The 23,260-nt window shown below is 46.2% G+C and overlaps 1 protein-coding gene across 2 annotated transcripts in view; it reads left to right on the plus strand.

Moving 5' to 3' along the window:
* The window catches only part of LOC138929848 (steryl-sulfatase-like), a 157,365-nt gene that overhangs the window by 95,199 nt on the left and 38,906 nt on the right, over positions 1 to 23,260 (plus strand). For both annotated transcript variants that reach the window (XM_070289540.1, XM_070289539.1), the window contains exon 7: positions 16,547 to 16,684. In XM_070289540.1, the coding sequence (XP_070145641.1) occupies positions 16,547 to 16,684 (138 nt within the window). The remainder of the gene's footprint in view (positions 1 to 16,546; positions 16,685 to 23,260) is intronic.

The following is a 23,260-nucleotide window of genomic DNA, read 5'->3' on the forward strand; positions in this document are numbered from 1 at the left end:
TTGTCTAATAATTAGTGATGCTGAACATCTTTTCATGCGCCTCTTGGCCATCTCTATCAACGGCATTAATTTTCAGTGCTTTGCTCTTGCAAATGAATCTTTATCTGCCAAAGTGCAATTTTTCTCTTATTAATCTATTCTTGATTTTATATGTCTCTGAGATATGCACACCTGGAAAGCTTCATATAAATTAGGATATCAGAAAATCAAATAATAGGGTAGCAAAATGTACCTGCTTACATTTACATATATACATATATATGTATGTGTGTGTGTATATATATATAACACATATCAGTTCAGTTCAGTCGCTTAGTCATGTCTGACTCTGCGACCCCACACCAGGCCTCCCTGTCATCACCAACTCCCGGAATCCACCCAAACTCATGTCCATCGACTTTGTGATGCCATCCAACCGTCTCACCCTCTATCGTCCCCTTCTCTCCTGCCTTCAATCTTTCCCAGCATCAGGGTCTTTTCCAATGAGTCAGCTCTTCACATGAGGTGGCCACGGTATTGGAGTTTTAGCTTTAGCATCATTCCTTCCAAAGAACACCCAGGACTGATCTCCTTTAGAATGGACTGGTTGGATCTCCTTGCAGTCCAAGGGACTCTCAAGCGTCTTCTCCAACACCACCGTTCAAAAGCATCCATTTTTGGCACTCAGCTTTCTTTATAGTCCAGCCCTCACATCCATACATGACCACTGGAGATATACATGCTTCCCAGGTGGCACGAGTGATAAAGAACCTGCCTGCCAATGCAGAAGGTGTAAGAGACATGGGTTCGATCTCTGGGTCAGAAAGATCCCATGGAGAAGGGAATGGCAACCCACTCCAGTAGTCCTGCCTGGAGAATCCCATAGACAGAGGAGCCTGGTGGGCTACAGTCGATAGGGTCGCAAAGAGTCGGACACGACTGAAGCGACTTAGCATGCATGCAAGCAAGCACATATATAATATATATATATATGTAAAACATAAGTTTTATATACAAAATTTAAACGTTTTCCGATTATCTTCCCTTCCTGTGTGAGTTTCCAGTATTTGTGACAAGATAGTAATCTTCTGCAGAAGATCAGTTTTTGCAGCCTCAGGTTAGACATGCCGACAGTGCAGAGTCAGGCAGGACGGGGACAGAGCCCTGGGACAGGAACAGTTGAAGTCTGTTCATCCAGAGTTTCGGCCATAAGGTGTAGTTAGAAATTCACTATGTAGAATATTGATTTTCATTCTCCAAATTAATTTATCCTATAAATCGTTAACCTCTGGGTTTCATAAACTCTGTAATCTCGTTACCATTTTTTTTTCAAAGCCCAAAGCTTAATTTTTATGTTCTTGAGCCCAGGATGGATATTATTTTACCTTGAATTTACATCTCAAATTAAAATGAGTATGTTTTCACACTCTTCCACAAAATCATTTCCCTAAAGAAGATAACACCATAAATTATCGAGGAATCAAGTTGCCCAGTTGAGTCAAACAGGATTAATAAAATTTCTGGCTGCAGAACCACAACAGCTATCACAAGAAGAATAGTAAATGTTTATTGACTCACAGTAGCTAAAATCTAAAATTAGTATATGCTAGACACGACTGAGCGACTTCGCTTTCACTTTTCCCTTTCGTACATTGGAGAAGGCAATGGCAACCCACTCCAGCGTTCTTGCCTGGAGAATCCCAGGGACAGGGGAGCCTGGTGGGCTGCTGTCTATGGGTTCACACAGAGTTGGACACGACTGAAGTGACTTGGCAGCAACAGCAGCACCCACTTATCTAACACCTCACATGGATAGTTTAGTGGCGATCTCACAATGGTGTTCTAAGAGATTTTTATCATCCTGTGGGTGAGGAAGTGAAGTTTGGAGAGGCTCAGTGACTTGTGTAAGACTGCCCAGGCGCCAGTAGGCTACACTGCTTCTCTGAAGCCAGAAAAGGTTTCTAGTTTGTTGAATTATTTGAGAAAGTAGACGTTGTCTCCTCTCCAGCTGCGGCTTATCTATAAGACAAGACTCTTTGGACCAATGGCCTCCAACAATTTTCCTCCAGCTCCCGTATCCTAGGAGTTCATCCATCCCTGCATTCTTGACTTTGTCTCACACCCTCTAGAGATGTATTCTTTGCAGTGTCCAGGACATGGAGGCGGCCTTCATGTCCATGGAGAGATGAATGGATAAAGAAGTTGTGGTACGTATAGAGAGTGGAATATGACTCAGCCATGTAAAGGAAAAGGATTTGAGTCCATTGTAGGGATGTGGATGGATCTAGAGTCTGTCGTACAGAGTAAAAGACGTCCGCAAGAGAAGAGCAAATACCGTATGTTAACTCACACACACACACGTATATGGAATTTAGGGAAATGATACTGATGAGCCTATTTCCAGGGCAGGACAGAGACAAGAGATGTAGGACACAGACTGTGGATATGGCGGGGGAAGGAGAGGGTGGGACGATTCGAGAGAGTAGCCCTGACATCTGTGCACGACCGTGCGTAAGACAGGGAGCTGGGTGGAGGCTGCTCTACAGCACAGGGAGCTCCGCCCGGCGCTCTGTGATGATCTGGAGAGTTGGGATGGGGGCGTCGGGGGGAGACTAACAAGGGAGGGGGGATGTGTCTATATATGGCGCATTCACCTTGTTGTGCAGCTGACACCTGTACAACAACACTGTAAAGCAATTATCTGCCAACTGAAAAAAAAAAAAAGGAAAGGAAAAATTAAACAGATGCAGAAAACAATAGGATGTCCATGTTGGATATCTCAGGGGTGTTTTGTATATCACTGCCTTCTCCCTCAGCCTCTTCCGATTAGCACATTTAATCTGCTAATTAAACATATCTGGGCATAGCAAGAAAAGACAAATTAGGATTTGAGAGATGGAGTTAAAGCAACGTTTAAATGGTATTCCACGCAGGACCAGTGTCTATATTTGAAAGGTGAGATCAAAATTAGGGGTGAGGAGCAGATTTGAATACTTGTTGCTTTTGAGTCATGGCACACAATTAGGGGTTGTTAAAAAGTCAAAAGCAATAATTCCCATGCCTGTGGACTTCCCCTGGGGGGTTTCAGTGGTTAAGATTTTTGCCTTCTAATGCCCCGGGTGGGGGTTCAATTCCTGGTCAGGGAGCTAGGATCAGACAGACTTTGAGGCCAAAAAACCAATCCTTTAGACAGAAGCAACAGTGTAACAAATTCAGTAAAAACGTTAAAAAAAAAAATCCTCCTATGTGATGTGTTAACACCTGCTTGAATGAGTTGAATTATCAGATGAAATAAAGTTACATACTTAGAAGAGTCAGCACAGTGCCAGGTATGCAACAAGTACTCAGTAAATGCTAGCTGCTATTATTGTCTTTATTACTACTATTGCTATTATTATTACTCTCCCTTTCACAGATGGGTGAAGCATGTTTGCTTAAAATGTACATTTACCCACATTATATTGAGTAGAAAAGTCATGGATGGGAAAAAAAAAAAAAGTCCATGATGGAAAAGGAGACAGGTGTTTGGACCATCTTGTGGGTTTTTACATCACAGTTGCTATTTCATCTTCTATTTGAAATGTTCACCCTGGACTTCACATTCCCCACAGAGCCCTTCTGCCTGTGGCTTTGCTGTTCAGGATCTTACGGACAGAACTGAATTGCTTCTAAGAGCTTGAGCTCTCCCCATGAAGTCAGCATGTCACCCCAGAGTTAGATGGACATTTCAGGAACTGCAGGCAGCAAGCTGGAGGTCACTTGGACATAAGAGAGGAGCTTGGTGGGGTGGTAGTCAATGTATCCACTTTTTTTTAATACGTATTTATTTGACTGCACCACGTCTTAGTTGTAACATGCAGGGCCTTTTGTTAAGGCATGCAGACTCTTTTGTAGCATGCAGGGTCTTTGGTTCTGGCATGTATGATCTAGTTCCCTGTCCAGGAATCGAACCCAGGCCCCCTGCATTGGGAGTGTGGTATCTTAGCCACTGAACTACCAGGAAAGTCCCAGCATGTCCAGGTTTGAATTTGAATGGTGAGGAGTTGAGTCTGTGAATAATGTAAAGGTGTCTGCAGACAGAAGCATCATTTTCCATTTTGTATCCTCAGCTTTATAGAATGTCCAATCCAATGCCAAAGGAAAAAAAAAAAAACCTAGTCCTGAGATTTAAAAAATGAGTAGGTCAATGTTATGTGGCAACCTGGATGAAAGGAGGGTTTAGGGGAGAATGGATACATGTTATATATATATTGTTGAGTCCCTTGACTCTTCACCTGAAACAGTCACAACATTGTTAACTGCTGCTGCTGCTGCTGCTGCAAAGTCGCTTCAGTCATATCTGACTCTGTGCGACCCCATAGATAGCAGCCCATGAGGCTCCCCTGTCCCTGGGATTCTCCAGACAACAGCACTGGAGTGGGTTGCCATTTCCTTCTCCAATGCTTGAACTGACTATGCCCCAAATGCTCCAATCCTTTGGCCACCTGAGGTGAAGAGCTGACTCATTGGAAAAGACCCTGATGCTGGGAAAGATTGAAGGCGGGAGGAGGGGACAGCTGAGGATGAGGTGGTTGGATGGCATCACTGACTCAGCGAACGTGAGTTTGAACAACCTCTGAAAGATAGTGAAGGACAGGGAAGCCTGGCGTGCTGCAGTCCACGGGGGTTTCAAAGAGTTCTACACAACTTAGCGACTGAACAACAGTGCAAAATAAAACCGTTTAAAGATTGAAAAGAAAATGAATAGGGCTAGTGTGAAGGGCATCATAAAAAAAGAGCCTTCTGAAGAGCTTGGTTTCCTTGGTCATTCACTGTCCATCGCCTCTGGACATGCACTGCTCACAGCCCTGTTCAGGTGGGAAGTGTAACGGTCATCTCTCCCATCGCTGGAGAAGTTCTGGCTGACCCCTTTCTAGAGCTCTGCGCTGGCTTGGACCATAGAAAGAACCCCCTGGACCAGTGGGCAATGTCAGTCTCCATCACAAAGCCAGGACAACCTCCCCTAGCAAGTTCAACCGATGGCCTTTTGCACAGAGCAAATGAGATGCAGGCTTTCTTCTCTGCAGCCCAGTGAAGACCAGCAGATACACAGGCGTAGCTACCTCAAGAGCGGGGAGACCTGTGCTCCCTCCGAGAGCTGCCCTTTGAAACGATTGCCTGCTGTCTGAGCGCCCGCTGCCCAGGTCAACCAGTTCTCTGTGATGCTTATCCTCCTGGGGACGCGACGACCACAGACACTGACTGCAGAGCCTTCCTCCGACCTGCAGGCACGTTGGCTTTGATCCCCCCCCCCCCCACCCAGACTCACACGTGCGATGCAACTGAACACACGCGGTAATGCTGCTATTGTGTACATGCGCGAAAGCACAGCTGTGCTCGCTGAGAATGAGGACTGGTTGGAGTTATTCAAATCATTTCCATCCCATGCAACACCCTGGGCGGGGGCGGGGGGTGGGAAAACACAATTTATTGTTAATCGGAAAAGATGGTTAAGCAGAGCCTTGGAAGCATCCCAGGTGGTAGAGAACAAACACTAGAGGAGGAAATCCGTCTCACAGCAGAGCTGCGATGAGGGCAGAGATGGGCTTCAGATGGGAGATCACCGTGTACTCATAGCAACCAGTGGCAACACAGAGTAAGGATGAGTTTCCTGGAGGCAGCGTGGAGTCAGACAGGAAGGAACCCAAGAAGTGAAGTGAAGCCACGTCAGGAAAGGATCGTTCAGAGAAAACAACATTTCCATCTCGCAGCTTCATGCTTCTTAGTTACCCTGATCATCCTAATTATCTCTTTATTGTATTTAGTCAAAGCTATGACCAGCCTAGAAAGCATATTAAAAAAGCAGAGACATTACGTTGCCAGCAAAGGTCCATCTAGTCACAGCTATGGTCTTTCCAGTAGTCATGTATGGATGTGAGAGCTGGACTGTAAAAAAGGGTGAGCACCAAAGAACTGATGCCTTCAAACTGTGGTGCTGGAGAAGACTCTTGCCAGTGCCTTGGACTGCAAGGAGATGAAACCAGTCAATCATAAAGGCAATCGACCCTGAATATTCATGGGAAGGACAGATGCCGAAAGTGAAACTCCAATACTTGGGCCACCTGATGTGAAGAACATTTGAAAAAGACCTTGATGCTGGGAAAGATTGAAGGCAGGAGAAGGGGGTGACAGAGGATGAGATGGTTGGATGGCATCACCAACTCGACGGACGTGAGTTTGAGCAAGCTCCGGGAGTTGGTGATGGACAGGGAAGCCTGGTGTGCTGCGGTCCATGGGGTTGCAAAGAGTTGGACACGACTGAGCGACTGAACAGCAAGAACAACATCATAATGGTCTTCTCAGGTAGCTCAGTGGTAAGAAGTCTGCCTGCCGATGCAGAAGACGACGGTTGGATCCCTGGGTCAGGAAGATCCCCTGGAGGAGAAATTGGCAACCCAAACTGCAGTCTTCTTGCCTGGACAATGGACAGAGGAGCCTGCTGGCCTACAGGGCTAGCTGCAAAGCATTGGACGCAGCTGAGCAGGCGCACAACGTCAGTACGTTGACAAAGATAGCCCTGTTGGCTATGCTTCTAATCCCACGTAAGCTAACAGAGAATTGCCTTTGTAGGGTCAATGACAGCATAATTTGTCTCTCCCGGTAACTGATTCAGGGGCGCATCAGAACATAGGGTGAAGCTTGCTCCCAATACCACCTAGTGTTTCCCTAAGCCCTGCAGAGAGTCATAGCCACCACCAGCTGCTGCAGTTATTAATAGATGCTCTCTCATTTGTCTTCAGATCCTACCCTCTTCCCGAACATTTGGGTTCCATCATTCACCTGTTGATCACAGAAAGGACTTAGTGAAATACTTTTAGGGGAATTTTTTAGCATTGCCTATGTTCCCTGAATTACACTGAGTAGGCGGAAATTCTTTCTTAATTATTCATGGTGGGTGTCTGCTTCAGGAGATAGTCCCTTTCCTTAATGAGCTCGGTGTTTCCAGAAGGGTGAATAACGACGTCATGGTGTTTTTGTTTCCATATTTTGCCTGGATGCACCTACCTTATAGGAAATAAGAGAAAAGCCAGATTTACTGAAATCGCAAATCTTCCCTTAGACAAGTTGATTTAAAAAAATTTTTTTAATGACGTATTGTTGATTTACAATGTTTCAGGTATACAGCAAAGTGATTCAGTTTTATATAGACACATGACTTCTTCAGATTCTTTCCTGTTACAGATTGTTATCAGATATTGAATATAGTTCCCTGTGCTATACAGTAGGTCCTTGTGGTTTATCTGCTTTATGTAAACTAGTGTATATCTTTTCATTTCAAATTCATAATTTATCCCTTCTCCCGACCCTTTGCTAGCTACAAGTGGGTTTTCTATGTCTGTGAGTCTGTTTCTGTTTTATGAATGAATTAATTTGCATCATTTTTTGGATTCCACATAAAGCGATATCGTATGATGTCTGTCTTTCTCTCTTTAACTTCACTCGGTTTCACAAGCTCGAGGTCCTTTCATGTTGCTGCAGGTGGCCTTATTCCGTTCTTTTTTAGGGCTGAGTAATATTCCACTTTGTATATGTGGCTCGTCTTCTTTGTCCATTCCTCTCTCCCTGGACGGGTAGGTTGCTTCCAAGTCTTGGTTATTGTAAATATTGCTGCTGTGAGCATTGGGGTGGATGTATGTTTTTGAATTATGGTTTTCTCTGGATATATGCCCAGGCATCTGATTGCAGGATCATACGGTAGCTCTATTTTTAGTTTTTAAAGGAACCTCCGTACTGTCCTGCTCCAACTTACATTCCCACCAGCTGTGTTGAAGGGTTCCCATTTCTCCACAACCCCTCTAACATGTGTAGACTTTTTAATGATGGCCATTCTGGCCTGTGGGAGGTAGTACCTCGTTGTAGTTTTGATGTCAGACAAGCTGATGGCTTAACTCTGATTTTTAACTCCTCTATAAGAAGAGCTAAGCTGCACTGAGTGCTCATAGTCCAGGGCTAAGGGTTTGCGATGCAGGTCTGTGTCATCACTCATGGCAACCCTCTACCGTTATATGTTATGACCTCCAACTTGGAGGTGCTTCCCGGGGGGCGCTAGTGGTAAAGAACCCACCTGCCAATGCAGGAAGACCCTGGGTTCGATCCCTGGGTCGGGAAGATCTCCTGGAGGAGGGCACGGCCACCCGCTCCAGTGTTCCTGCCTGGAGAATCCCATGGACAGAGGAGTCTGGAGGGCTGCAGCCCATGAGGTCACAGAGTCAGACACGACTGAAGCGACTTAGCATGCGTGCACCCACTCAGAGGTCAAGAACCGCAGTGAGCAAACCAGGGACCCAGGACTTGTGACCTGGGAGCCAGACCCTGAACAGTTAATTCCCCATGACGGCAACTCTGTCTTAGCATGCGTGCACCCACTCAGAGGTCAAGAACCGCAGTGAGCAAACCAGGGACCCAGGACTTGGGACCTGGGAGCCAGACCCTGAACAGTTAATTCCCCGTGACGGCAACTCCGTCTCAGGCAAGACCTAGGATTCCGGCTGAGGACTGGAAAAACCTTCTGTCTCACTTTGCCTGTCACAGTGGCATGTGGCATGATTCTTGCTTGTGGCATGAATCAGTGGAAGGGACAAATTCTCCAGAACGCAGGCTTCTTTCAACCTGCATTCACACCTGTGGGAGGAAGGGATCGTCATTTTCACACCTCCCAGATTTCTGCTTTAAAATGACCGAACCCTTGACAGCAAGCCCTCATTCCCCACCCGCCCTCCCACCGACACACTCAATCTTGCTGTCTCCGGTTAGATAACAAAGTGCTCTTGAAAATGGCTTGCTTTCTATATTTGTTTCATTTTCAGGAAGAATGTGGGGAAGCTTTGGAAATAAAACATTTCGTTTATACACTACCCTGCAGCCCTCCACCGGTAATTCAGAACGATCATCCGATATAAATTGCTGTCATTATACCTGAGAACCTCTGAAAGATAATATTTGCGGACCTCTGACTTGCAGCATGTGGTTCTGAAAGCAAGAAAAATACAGCGGCGTTTGTTCCCACAGGAGATTTCACTGCAGAAGTTTTTAGACGAGAAATATGTTAGACCTTTATAGGATCAATGTCATGAAACATCTAACGGCTAATGGGCTTTTCGGATGAGATTCTGGCGTTTAAGACCCAAATAGTATGAGATACGAGGGTGCCTCTCTCAGGGGGAAAAAGAACTGAAAGAGAATCAGAAATGTGACGCTTTTTCTGGTATCCATGCGTGGGAGCATCAGCTAGATTCTCTGGGATTCTTAATCCCAGTCCAGTGGTATACGGTCCTTTCGATGAAAATGATCAAGTTATCACCCTAGGCGATGGTTTGAAGGAATGGGTGGGGGCAAAGGAAATAGCTTATCCTGGTTGTTTGAAAATGTTGGAATTTGGAGGAGATATCTAGGGAGGGGTGTGAAGATGAGGGACGATGTGAGATATATTTTAATAGAAGGATTCTGTGGCTGCTGGGTTGTCTGGATTTGAAAACAGCCTGCAGGGAAAACTGTCACGGGGGGATGTAGCTGCCTTGAAAGGCAGCGATCAACCAGGGGGATCTGGGATCAAATGTCCACCATCCCCGACCCCTCTGCATGCTCTCGTTTTTATCCCTTTTTCAGTAGGCTTTTCGTCAACACGAGTTGAATGCGGGAGGACGATGTGTGGGAACCAACGGGGCATTTGAAAGGCATCTTTTAAAAATTAGCAGACAATTTAAAGAGATGTTTGCTTATTGTAATATTGTGTCTTTTTACTTTTTTTTTTTTAAACAAGCCAAGCAGCTTGCCAGATCCCAGATCCCCCAGTGTTACTTGCTCAGTCGTGTCTGACTCTTTGTAACCCCATGGGCTGTAGCCCGCCAGGCTCCCCTGTCCATGAAATTCTCCAGGCGAAAATGTTGGCGTGGGTTGCCATTTCCTTCTCCAGGAAGGGATCAAACCCGGTCCCTCAACAGTGAAAACATAAGGTCCTAATCCCGGGACTGCAATTCCCAGTAGACTATGTTTCTTTGTATAGCAGTTTTAAGTTTACAGGAAAACAGAGCAGAAAGTACAGAGGATTTTTCTATATTCATTGCTTCTGCACACGACTTGCTGTATTTTCTCTCTCTCTCTCTCTCTCTTTTTTTTTTCTTGATGCGGACCATTTCTGAAGTCCTTATCGAATTTGTTATGCTATTGCTTCTGTTTTTTTTTTTTCTTTTTTCGTTCATTTGTCTTTTTGTAGAATCTTAGCTCCCCAACCAGGGATTGAACCCACACCCCCCTGCATTGCAAGGCAAAAGTCCAAACATTAGACCACCTTAGCACAGTGTGTGTGTGTTGCTTTTGATGAGCCAATATTGATACATTCCATTCAGTTTAGTTGCTCAGTTCTGTCCGACTGTTTGCAACCCCATTAATATCAGTTAAAATGCATGGTTGTCGTTACAGTTCACTATTGGATTTGTGCCTTTTATTAGTCGCTCAGTCGTGTCCAGCTCTTTTTGACCCCGTCTCTCAGTCATGTCCAGCTCTTTTTGACCCCATAGACTGCAGCACGCCAGGCCTCCCTGTCCATCACCAACCCCTGGAGCTTGCTCAAACTCATGTCCATCGAATCGGTGATGCCATCCAACCATCTCATCCTCTGTCATCCCCTTCTCCTCCTGCCCTCAACCTTTCCTGGCACTGGGGTCTTTTCCAATGGACTGTCTATGGGTTAGGGCAAATGTGTAATCATTACAGTATCATACACAATAGTTGCAGCCATGAAATTAAAAGATGCTTACTCCTTGGAAGAAAAGTTATGACCAACCTAAACAGCATATTAAAAAGCTGAAACATTACTTTGCCAACAAAGGTCCGTCTAGTCAAGGCTATGGTTTTTCCAGTGGTCATGTATGGAAGTAAGAGTTGGACCATAAAGAAAGCTAAGCACCGAGAATTGGTGCTTTTGAACTGTGGTGTTGGAGAAGGTCTTGAGAGTCCCTTGGACTGCAAGGAGATCCAAGCAGTCCATCCTAAAGGACATCAGTCCTGGGTGTTCACTGGAAGGACTGATGTTGAAGCTGAAACTCCAGTACTTTGGCCACCTGATGAGCTGACTCATTGGAAAAGACTCTGGTGCTGGGAGGGATTGGGGGCAGGAGGAGAAGGGGACGACAGAGGATGAGATGGCTGGATGGCATCACTGACTCGATGGACGTGAGTTTGGCTGGACTCTGGGAGTTGGTGTTGGACAGGGAGGCCTAGCGTGCTGTGGTTCATGGGGTGGCAAAGAGTCAGACACGACTGAGCGACTGAACTCAACTGAATACGATACTTGTCGGCCCTGTTCATCCCTCCCTCATCCCCGGCCCCTGGCGAGCACTGATCTTTGTTTTTTTTTTTTTTTCAGTTTCTAATTTTTTTAATTTTAAAATCCTTAATTCTTACACATGTGATCTTTGTACTGTCTGCACGGTTTTGCGTCTTCCGGCGTGTCACAGAGTTGAGTCATGCAGTGTGCAGCCTTTTCAGATTGCCTTCTTTCACCTCTGTGTGTGTGTGTGTGTGCGCTAGTTGTTCAGGTGTTTCTGACTCTTTGTGACCCCACGGACTGCAGCCCGCCAGGCACCTCTGTCCATGGGATTCTCCAGGCAAGAATACTGGAGTGGGTTGCCGTTTCCTTCTCCAGGAGATCTTTCCGACCCATCGCTGGAACGCAGCTCTCCTGTGATAGTCATGTGCGTTCCGCTTTCTTCCATGGCTTTTCATGGCTTGACAACTCATTTCCTTGTATCGGTGAATAATATCACATTGAGTGGCTGGACCACAGTTTAGTTTATCCATTCACCTACCAAAGTGCTGGAAGACATCTCGGTTACTTCCAAGGTTTTGGCAACTATAAATAAACAAGCTCTAAATATTTTTGTTGTTTTCATAGAAATTGCCACAGAAGCCACATTTTTTCAGAAAGATATTTCTTCATAGCATTTTCCTTTATGCTAAGGTACTTCTATATAGGTATATTCAAGAATACTTTCGTTTGAAACAGAGGTGCATGGCTGTATGCCCTTTTGCAAATACCAAATTACAGCACAAGGAAGTGAAACCCTGATCTGTGTCTTTTTATTCACACTTAGAAATTTTTATATGCACCCAAAGGGGCATTTGTGTTTGTTTTTTTTTTTTTTTTTGTAAATTTTTTTTCATACATTCTCCTTGCAGTTCTTTTTATTTTTGACTGGGCTGGGTCTTCGTGGCTGCACGAGCTTTTCTCTAGTTGCAGGGACGGGGGCTGCTCTCAAGCTGTGGGCTGTGGGCTTCTCATTGCGGGGCTTCTCTAGTTTCAGAGCAGGGGCTGCAGAGCACGTGGGCTGCAAGAGTTGCAGCTCCAGGGTTTTAGGGTGCAGGCTCAGGATTGTGGCACATGGTCTTTGTTGCCCCTTGGCATGCGGGATCTTCCCGAACCAGAGATCAAGCCCAAGTTTGATCCCAGACCACGGATCAAAGGCACTGACCAGCAGATTCTTTCCCCACGAGCCACCAGGGAAGGCCCCCAAAGGGGCCCTCTTCCTTCAGAGTGTATGCTGCTGCGGCTGAGTCGCTTCAGTTGTGTCCGACTCTGTGCGACCCCATGGATGGCAGCCCACCAGGCTCCTCCGTCCCTGGGATTCTCCAGGCAAGAACACTGGAGTGGGGTGCCATTTCCTTCTCCAGTGCATGCATGCATGCTAAGTCGCTTCAGTTGTGTCCGACTCTGAGTGACCCCTATGGACAGCAGCCCACCAGGCTCCTCTGTCCATGGGTTTCTCCAGGCAAGAATACTGGAGCGGGTTGCCATTTCCTTCTCCGTCAGAGTCTATGTGGGGGTTACATCTCTGCCTTGTTGCTCCTTCCTGTGCCAACTCATTAAACTAATTACTATTCTTGAAGTGATAAGCCTTAAATTAGTGTCAGAGTCCAATTACCCCAATCCTGGGCACACAGGTGGTTTGTGGAGCTGAACCAAAGCACAGCCTAATAAACGTCTGGCTGGCGATGATTGATCGTGGGAGACAACTCGCTGAAACAGTCCTGAGCATCTTATCCCCTGATCCTGAGGACGACATTCATCTCCACGGCATGGCTTCCAGGAATGTTTATCGTACCGAATGAAACGCTGAGAGAGACTGAACGTCCTCTAGCCTGTGGCGTTGCAATCAGATAGCAAGAATATGTCTGGTGACAGATGAATCGGATGTTGCTTTTGCATTGGAAATCATGTCTGCACCTCCGGAGAGGGTGGACTCTGTATCTTTTTATACCCCTCCCTTTTTGGAGGAAATCAGTCAGGGTGCAGTCCCCGGGGTGGAGGGCCTGACTCCATGGGGTGTGTGATCTGTCTGCTGGATAGGATCACCCATATTCAGTTATTGTCTTTTTAAAACATTTATTTATTTGGCCGATTACCAATATTCAGTTGTTGTCTTTTTTATTTTATTTTTTTAATTTTTAATTTTGTCTTTTTAAAAAATATTCATTTGGCCAATTACCCATATCTGGTTATTATCTTTTTTAATTTAATATTTATTTATGTGGCCAATTACCCATATTTGGTTATTGTCTTTTTTAATTTGATATTTATTTATTTGGCTGAGTAGGATCTTAGTTCCCACACACGAGGTCACACAGGATGACCGATGTTCACCGTGGCACATGGTGTCTCCAGTTGTGACCTCTGAACTCTCAGCTGCGGCCAGTGGGCTCCAGTTCCCTCATCAGGGATGGACCCCGGGCCCCCTGCACTGGGAGCGTGGAGGGTCGGCCACTGGGTTGTGGTGGTTTAGTCACTCAGTCGTGTCTGACTCCTTTGCAGCTCCATGGACTGCAGCCCGCCAGGCTCCTCTATCCATGGGGATTCTCCAGGCAAGAATCCTGCAGTGGGTTGCCATTCCCTTCCTCCAGGGGATCTTCCCGACCCAGGGATCAAACCTGCATCTCCTGCAGGCGGATTCTTCACCACTGAGTCACTTAGGCCCTGGACCACCAGGGAAGCCGCTTCAGTTGTTACTTCTGATGCCAAGGACACCTGGTGTGCTTGTAGAGTTCTGGTTGTGATTATCCTACACCAACGAATTGGTCCTCACCCCAAAATGTGGGTCCCCCGTAAAGATGAATGATCCTTGAGCCACACCAAGATGATATGGAAAGGGTTGTAACTCCCACGTGACAAGACTTTCTGGACAGAGCAGGGTAGCTGCTAGGCTGCTGTGAAGATGGCTTTCAGGAGATGGGGAAAAGGAGACAAATAAGCTGTCGTCGGGGGGTAGAAGCTGGCTCCTAGATGTGGGTTCCTGCATGTAGGTAGGAGCTGGTACAGTTTGAACCCCCCGTGGGCACTGAGGGAAGGAGCCCATAGGCTTTCTTGTAAGCTTGTTGGGTGCAAATGGAAGAGGCAGAGGTAAAGTCTAAATACTCTTTGTGCTTGCTGTTTAGTTCCTAAGTCCTGTCTGACTCTTTGCGACCCCATGGACTGCAGCCTGCCAGGCTCCTCTGTGGGATTCTCGAGGCCAAAATACTGGAGTGGGTTGCCATTTCCTTCTCCAGGGGGTCTTCCCGACCCAAGGATCAAACCCGCGTCTCCTACATCGGCAGGCAGATTCTTTACAGCTGAGCCACTTGAGAAGCATTTAAAGCTCTTAGCAGACCTCAGAAAACCAACTCAGACCCTTTAATACTTCAGAGTATAACTAATTGTATGCACTGGCCAAATGAAGCTAGCACCGTGGGACTATAAGGCATCTCTGTGGAAATTATAAATTAGATACTTGTAGTCTGACCATCATTTTCTTCTGATTTGAGAGTAGAGGAGTGAGTTGAGTGAAAGTCGCTCAGTTGTGTCCGACTCTCTGCGGCCCCCATGGACTCTACAGTCCATAGTATTCTCCAGGCCAAAATACCAGAGTGGGTAGCCTTTCCCTTCTCCAGGGGATCTTCCCAATGCAGGGATGGAACCCACGTCTCCCACGTTGCAGGCGGATTCTTTACCAACTGACTTATGAGGGAAGCCCAGATGAGAGCTTCCTAATCAGAGAGGCTGTGTTTCAGCCCATTCTTCCATCTTCAGCTCGCTTCTGTTGTTTTTTTTTTTTTTTATCTTATGAAAAATTTGAGGTATAAAGAGAGAAAAGTGCAGTCAAGCGCCACGTGTCCTGGGCCTGCCTTTACCAGTTGATGAAGTCGTGTCTGGTGTAGGGTCATCCATGCTCTGTACTCACGTCCCGTCTTCCGGGACGACTGCGATGGAGAGAAGAGCTATCATGCCATGCCATGCATGGGTCTGTTCATCAGCCAGCTGTGCTGGCTTTGAGAGTCTGGGCTTTGGAATCAGACTTCACTCTTTCTTTTGGGTCAGCCACTTCCTAGACTTTCCTGGTGGCTCAGACAGTAGAGGATCTGCCTGTAATGCAGGAGGCCCGGGTTTGATCCCCAGGTGGGGAAGATCCTGTGGAGAAGGGAAGGGCAACCCACTACAGTGTTCTTGCCTGGAGAATCCCATGGACAGAGGAGCCTGGTGGGCTACAGTCCATGGGAACACAAAGAGTCAGGCACCACTTAGTGAGTAAACAACAACAATAATATGTCAGGATTAGTCTAGAACATGCTGTTTGGGGAAAAAAAGATGAGGAAAAGAAAAGTGTGAGGAAAATAGATTTTTCATGATGGGCAGTTTCAGACCGGGGTATCTATGGTAACTATTAGAAAGGTCCTTCATCAAAAAGTATTTATAGAGATGCTTCCTCATATAAGAGGAGCCCTGATGGTTTAGTTTTTTCCCAGATGACGAGGAAAGCTAGTAGACTTCTTTTTCTTTAACTGCAGAATAATTGCTTTACAGTGATGAGTTAGTTTATGCTGTACAACATGTCAGCTGTAGGTATATATATTATCCCCTCCCTCTCGAACCTCATCCCTACCCCCTCATCCGACTCCTGTAGGCAAATGGATTAAGAAGTTGTGTTACATATACACAGTGGAATATTACTCAGCCATAAAAAGGGAACAAGATCGGGTCATTTGTAGTGATGTGCATGAACCCAGAGTCTTTCATACAGAGTGAAGTAAGTTCAAAGGAGAAAAACAATGATCGTATATTAACACATACAGATGGCATCTACTAGACTGTTTTAATGACCTCAAGACCAAGGCCAGCTGATGACTGCAATAATCTTCCCTCTGTCTGCTAGCATCTTCCTCCAAAGGGCTCATAGTCTGTGAGCCTCGTTCCTCTAGAATGCTTTATCGAGTCTCCCTGCAGGATTGCCCATGATGCCTAGAGGTTCAGATGATGCTTATAGATGCTACTTAATTCCACGACTAACCTTTCTCCTTGTCTCTGCCAAGTGCCCAGCCACTGTGGGTCCTTCTGATTATGGCGCATCCTGGATTAGAATCCGTGTGGGCGGGAGGGCTCAGGATGCAAGAGTGTTTCCTCCTCAGCATCACCAATTTCCAGACAAGTGCACAAGGGCAAATCGCCTCTGTCTCTTTTATAAACATCGTGCTTTTTTAACCTTGAGTGTTTCCTCCCCTTTAGGGCAGATCTTGGATGTCCTCGACGAGCTGAAACTGGCCAATAACACCCTGGTGTACTTCTCCTCCGACCAAGGAGCTCACGTAGAGGAGGTGACCGTCAAAGGGGAAGTTCAAGGAGGCAGTAACGGCATCTACAAAGGTAAAAAATGTGTTCCGGTGGGCAGTGCCCGTGGTGTCAGCCCTGGGCCCCCCGGCTCAGCCCGTGCTCACCTTCTTCCGGACCTTGGAGGACCTTAGTCCTGTTCTTTTTTTTTTTTTTAAATATGCACATTTATTTATGTATTTGGGCTCTCCAGGTGGGTCAGTGGTAAAGAATCCATCTGCCAACCTGGAGACACAGGGGAGGCGGATTCGATTCTTGGGTGGGAAAGATCCCCTGGAGGTGGAAATGGCAACCCACCCCTATCTTCTTGCCTGGAGAAATCCCACAGACAGAGGAGCCTGGCGGGCTACACTCCATGGGGTTGCAAAGAGTCGCACACGCCTGAGTGACCAACGCTTTCACTGTTTCACGTGATCTCTTAGATGTGACATGTGGGATCTATTGCTCTGACCAGGAATCAAACCGGGGCCCCCTGCTTTGGCAGCACACTTTCTTAGTCCCTGGACCACCAGCAAAGCCCTCCAGGAACTCTTCAGTAAAATGATTCACCCAGTCCTCCTGCATTCACTCTTATTTTCAAGTGGCAAGAAGCTGGAAGGCTTGTATTCCTATATAAGAAGATGAGGTGCTTTTTCCCTATTTCCATGAGGGTATGGGCTGTGTGCAGAAAGTTGGTTTTGTTATTTCATAGATGGTAGCCTCTCTTGAGATGCAGTCAGAGACTGAATTTCATGTACTAGCTGACCCGCCTCACCCCACATTCCCACCATCCATTCATTCCCCCGAAGAGGGTCCTTTAGGTTCCAGAGCAGCTTAGCGGCTGTGGCTGAAATGTGTACATAAATCACAGTAATAGAAGTGGCGAGCAGGCGATACATTATTTACAAAAGCCACATACACGGTGGGATGGAGCCCCAGTTTGGGGACAGAGGACCCCCAGCTGATGACTCTGGGAAAGCCGGATGGAGCAGGGAAGGAGGAGGGTGTAGTGGGATTTCGTGGTGATAGCTGAGTCTTCAAAAATGCAAGAGGATGGTGAGGCTGGGTCAGAGAGCGTCAAAGGTCTGAAAGATGCCTGCTGGCTTGCAGTTTCCATACAATCTACAAAGCATGCTCACTGCCGCTCCCTGTTTTGTTTTTTAACTGGAGGATAATTGCCTTACAGTACTGTGTTGCTTTCTGCCCTGCATCAACGTGAGTCAGCCACAGGTATACAGACATCCCCTCCCTCTTGAACCTCCCTCCCACCCCATCCACCCCTCTCGGTTGTCACAGAGCCCTGGGTTGAGCTCCGTGACTCACACAGCACGTTCTCATCTATTTTAAACATGGTAGTGTATATGTTTCTATGCTATTCTCGCAAATCTTCCCACCCTTTCCTTCCCCCACCGTGTCCACAAGTCTGTTCCCTATTGCTGCTCTGCAGATAGGTTCATTCCATCAGTTCAGTTCAGTCGCTCAGTCGTGTCCGACTCTCTGCGACCCCGTGAACCGCAGCGCGCCAGGCCTCCTGTCCATCACCAACTCCTGGAGTCCACCCAAACCCGTGTCCATTGACTCAGTGATGCCCCAACCATCTCGTCCTCTGTCATCCCCTTCTTCTCCTGCCTTCAGTCTTTCCCAGCATCAGGGTCTTTTCCAGTGAGTCAGCCCTTCACATCAGGTGGCCAAACTATTGGAGTTTCAGCTTCAACATCAGTCCTTCCAGTGAACACCCAGGACTGATGTCCTTTAGGATGGAATGGTTGGATCTCCTTGCAGTCCTAGGGACTCTCAAGAGTCTTCTCCAACACCACAGTCCAAAAGCATCAATTCTTCGATGCTCAGCTTTCTTCACAGTCCAACTCTCACATCTATACATGACCACTGGAAAAACCATAGCCTTGACTAGACGGGCCTTTGTTGCTTTGTTGACGAAGTAATGTCTCTGCTTTTTAATATGCTGTATAGGTTGGTCATAACTTTTCTTCCAAGGAGTAAGCGTCTTTTAATTTCATGGCTGCAGTCACCATCTGCAGTGATTTTGGAGCCCCCCAAAATAAAGTCTGACACTGTTTCCACTGTTTCCCCATCTATTTCCCATGAAATGATGGGACCAGATGCCATGATCTTCGTTTTCTGAATGTTGAGCTTTAAGCCAGCTTTTTCACTCTCCACTTTCACTTTCATCAAGAGGCTTTTTAGTTCCTCTTCACTTTCTGCCATAAGGGTGGTGTCATCTGCATATCTGAGGTTATTGATATTTCTCCTGGCAATCTTGATTCCAGCTTGTGCTTCTTCCAGCCCAGTGTTTCTCATGATGCACTCTGCATAGAAGTTAAATAAGCAGGGTGACAGTATACAGCCTTGACATACTCCTTTTCCTATTTGGAACCAGTCTGTTGTTCCATGTCCAGTTCTCACTGTTGCTTCCTGATCTGCATACAGGTTTTTCAAGAGGCAGGTCAGGTGGTCTGGTATTCCCATCTCTTTCAGAATTTTCCACAGTTGATTGTGATCCACAGAGTCAAAGGCTTTGGCGTAGTGAATAAAGCAGAAATAGATGTTTTTCTGGAACTCTCTTGCTTTTTCCATGATCCAGTGGATGTTGGCAATTTGATCTCTGGTTCCTCTGCCTTTTCTAAAACCAGCTTGAACACCTGGAATTTCACGGTTCACGTATTGCTGAAGCGTGGCTTGGAGAATTTTGAGCATTCTTTTACTAGCGTGTGAGATGCGTGCAATTGATTCTGTCTACATACGTTAGTATACTTGTCTTTTTCTTTCTGTTGTACTTCTCTGCATATAGTAGGCTCTAGGTTCATCCACCTCATTAGGCCGACTCAAATGCATTCTTGTTTTATAGCTGAGCAACATTCCACTGTGTATGTGTACCATAGCTTCTGTGTCCATTCATCTGTGGGTGGACATCTAGGTTGTTTCCGCGTTGTAGCTATCGTAAAACGTGCTGCAGCGAACATCGTACTTGTCGTTCAGCTGCTGAGTCGTGTCCAACTCTTTGCGACCCCATGGACCACGGAGCGCCGGGCTTACCTGTCCTTCACTATCTCCCAGAGCTTTCTCAAACTCATGTCCATTGAGTCGGTGGTGCCATCTAGCCATCTCATCCTCTGTCGTCCCCTTCTCCTCCTGCCTTCAATCCTTACCAGCATCAGGGTCTTTTCCAATGAGTCAGCTCTTTGCCTCAGGTGGCCAAAGTCTTGACGCTCCAGCATCAGTTCTTCCAATGAATGTGCAGGCTTGCTTTCCTTTAGGATTGAATGGTTTGATCTCCTTGGAGTCCAAGGGACTCTTGACATTGGGGTTACGTGCGTCTTTTTCAATTATGGTTTTCTCAGGGTATATGTCCAGTAGGGACACTGTTGGGTCGTTAAGGTAGTTCTATTCCTAATTTTTTAAGGAATCTTCATACTCTTCTCCATAGTGGCAGTCATCAACTTACATTTCCACCAACAGGGCAAGAGGGTTCTGTTCATCCACATCCTCTCCAGTGTTCAGCATGTCAGGTGTGTTAGAAATGCTTTTCTTGACTCCTAGAAAGCATGTGTGATGCTGTACTAGTACCTCGGTCGCTACTCTATCGCAAAGCATTATCCCTTTGTCAAGTTGAGCTGAAATCAAGTTCACACTGAAACACTGTTAGTATATCGTGCTGTCAACAAAATAAATAAATAAAAGATGTGACTCCCTTCTAGCTATGGGGAATGGCCAAAACAACTTCAGAAGATTCAGATAGCTTGTTCTTAACGACTTCTCAAGGTCAAGGCAGCTTGTTTTCTAAAGCTGTGAATTCACATGCATTCCTATGATTTGTGCAAACACAGGGGAATCACGCCATTTAAACTCATCGATCAAAAGAGCATCCTCTTCTGAACAATACCGATGTCACATCTGAATCAGAACTGCTCAGAAAGATCTGTACTGTTTAAGCTCAGTGATCCCCTGGTATTCCCCAGTCAGGTGTGTCTCACTGGTCCACCGTGATAGAATGGCTGTGATCAAATCACTTTACCAGAGTTCAACAGCAAATCCCTCTTAATTAGAGGAACACAAGATTCTGCTGTAGTCTGCATTTTTAAAAATTAATATTCTGGGTTTGAAGGGATAGTGACACTACTAGTTTTCCCTGTCATTCTTTTGTAAAATTGAAATATAGTTGGATTAGTGGAGGAGGGCATGGCAACCCACTCCAATATTCTTGCCTGGGAAATCCCATGGACACAGGAGCCTGGCGGGCTACAGTCCACAGGGTCACAAAGGGTCGGCCACGACAAAGCGGCTGAGCACGCACATAATTGGTTTACAATCTTCTGTTAGTTTCAAGTGTACAGCAAAGTGATTCAGTTATACACATGTATATATATATATTTTGTTTCAGATTGTTTTCCCTTATAGATTATTGAAGACTATTGAGTGGAGTCTCTTGACCTATATAGTAGGCCCTTGTTGATTATCTGTTTTATATATAGTAGGAGAAGGCAATGGCACCCCACTCCAGTACTCTTGCCTGGAAAATCCCATGGACGGAGGAGCCTGATAGGCTGCAGTCCATGGGGTCGCTAAGAGTTGGACATGACTGAGTGACTTCACTTTCACTTTTCACTTTCATGCATTGGAGAAGGAAATGGCAACCCTCTCCAGTGTTCTTGCCTGGAGAATCCCAGGGACGGGGGAGGCTGGTGGGCTGCCGTCTATGGGGTCGCACAGAGTCAGACACAACTGAAGTGACTTAGCAGCAGCAGTGTGTGCCTGTTAATCCCAAACTCGTAATTTGTTCCTCCCCACCTTCCCTCTTTGGCAAACATAAGTTTCTTTTCTTTTCTTCTAATATGTCTGTGAGTCTATTTCTGTTTCATAGAAAAGTTCATTTGTACCCTAATTTTAATTCCATATGTAAGTAATATCATATTTTGTTTGTTTTTGTCTGGCTTACTTCAGTTAATATGATCATCTCTAGGTCAATCCAAGTTGGTGCAACTGGCATCATCTTATTCTTTTGCACGGCTGAATAATATTCCATTGTACGTATGTATATTTTGTTTATCCACTCACCTGTCAATGCATACTTAGGTTGTCTCCATGTCTTAGCTATTGTGAATAGTGCTGCTGTGAACATAGGGGTGCGTATATCTTTAGTTTTCTCTGGATGTATGCGCAGGAGTTGGCTTGCTGGATGCTAGGACAGATCTATTTTTAGTTTTTAAGGAACCTCCAAGGCGGGAGGACAGGGGGTCGCCAGAGGATGAGATGGTTGGATGGCATCCCCAACTCAATGGACAAGAGTTTGAGCAAACTCTGGGAGTTGGTGATGGACAGGGAAGCCTGGCGTGCTGCTATCCATGGGTTTACAAAGAGTCAGACATGACTGAGCGACTGAACTGGACTGAACTGAATGCTATTTTCCACAGTGCTGCACCAACTTATATTCCCACCAACAGTGCAGAAGGGTTCCCTTTACTTCCCACCCTCCCCAACACATCATATTTGTAAACTCATTTTCACCTTTTCCCTAAGATACCCTCCCTTAGCTGGGACCAGAATAACCGAAGATTCTCTTAGAGTTTAGTGTTTCCAGTTAATTCCTCATAGCTGAAAATTCCCCAAAGTCTTGGATTGAGAGCATTATATTCCTGAACCTGGCTTCAGTTTTGTTCCTCTCCAAAGGCAAGGTCACCCAGCAGGCGGCTCCCCCGTCAACCCCCAGCTCCCTTCTACTCTGCCTAAAGGCAGGTAATAAATGCCAGTGGAGTGGATAAGTTAACCCTGTGTGTAGATAACGTCTGCAGAAACATTGGTTGCCAGGGGTGGGGCCTGAAAATCATGTTTTCCTGCATGTGCAAGAAAGGAGGCTTTCCAAATTTCCTGGGTCCTGGATGGAAGCTCCTGCAGTCGCTGGGCCTTGAAGTGCACGTTCTATAAGGAGCTGATGGGCTGGAGTCCAGGTCGCTTCTGAGTTTGGCTTCTCCTTGCCTCATACAGTCAGACAGCTTTCAGAGCAATGGATACTTTCATTGGGAAAAAAGAAATAAGAGCAAGAAGATCTGGTAGTTTATTGGGAGGTGGTTACGTTCACGTTCATCATTCAGCCCATGGACTGTAGCCCGCCAGGCTCCTCTGTCCATGGGATTCTCCAGGCAAGAATACTGGAGTGGGTTGCCATTGCCCTCCTCCAGGGGGTCTTCCCCACCCAGGAATTGAGCCTGGGTTTCCTGCATTGCAGGTGGAGTCTTTACTGTCTGAGCCACCAGGGAAGCCCCATTTAGATTTTGGGAAATAGTTTCATCAGCTTCCTGAGAGTGAGCAGTGCTGGCCGGCCTCGCTACTGGCGGGACTTGTGTACTAGGAGTTCACTGGGCTTTTCCTGTTTGAAAGAAGCTCATATGTTATCCCTGCTTAGCAGTTCAATCCTTTGGTTCAATTCCACTGACAAGCGTGCATTTATTGAGTCTACACAGTACGCCAGGCACGGGGTCTCTTCTAAAGCATCGTGGCAATGAATACAGGGTCTCTGACCGCTAGTAACTCCTATTCTTCTGCTGAGATGGAGCTCAAAGGACATGGTGTCAGATAACAAACTAGACAGGAACTTCTGAGAAGGGGCCAGTGGAGGTT

Source organism: Ovis canadensis, chromosome Y (genome assembly GCF_042477335.2).
Source record: "Ovis canadensis isolate MfBH-ARS-UI-01 breed Bighorn chromosome Y, ARS-UI_OviCan_v2, whole genome shotgun sequence".
Taxonomy (NCBI): Eukaryota; Metazoa; Chordata; class Mammalia; order Artiodactyla; family Bovidae; genus Ovis; species Ovis canadensis.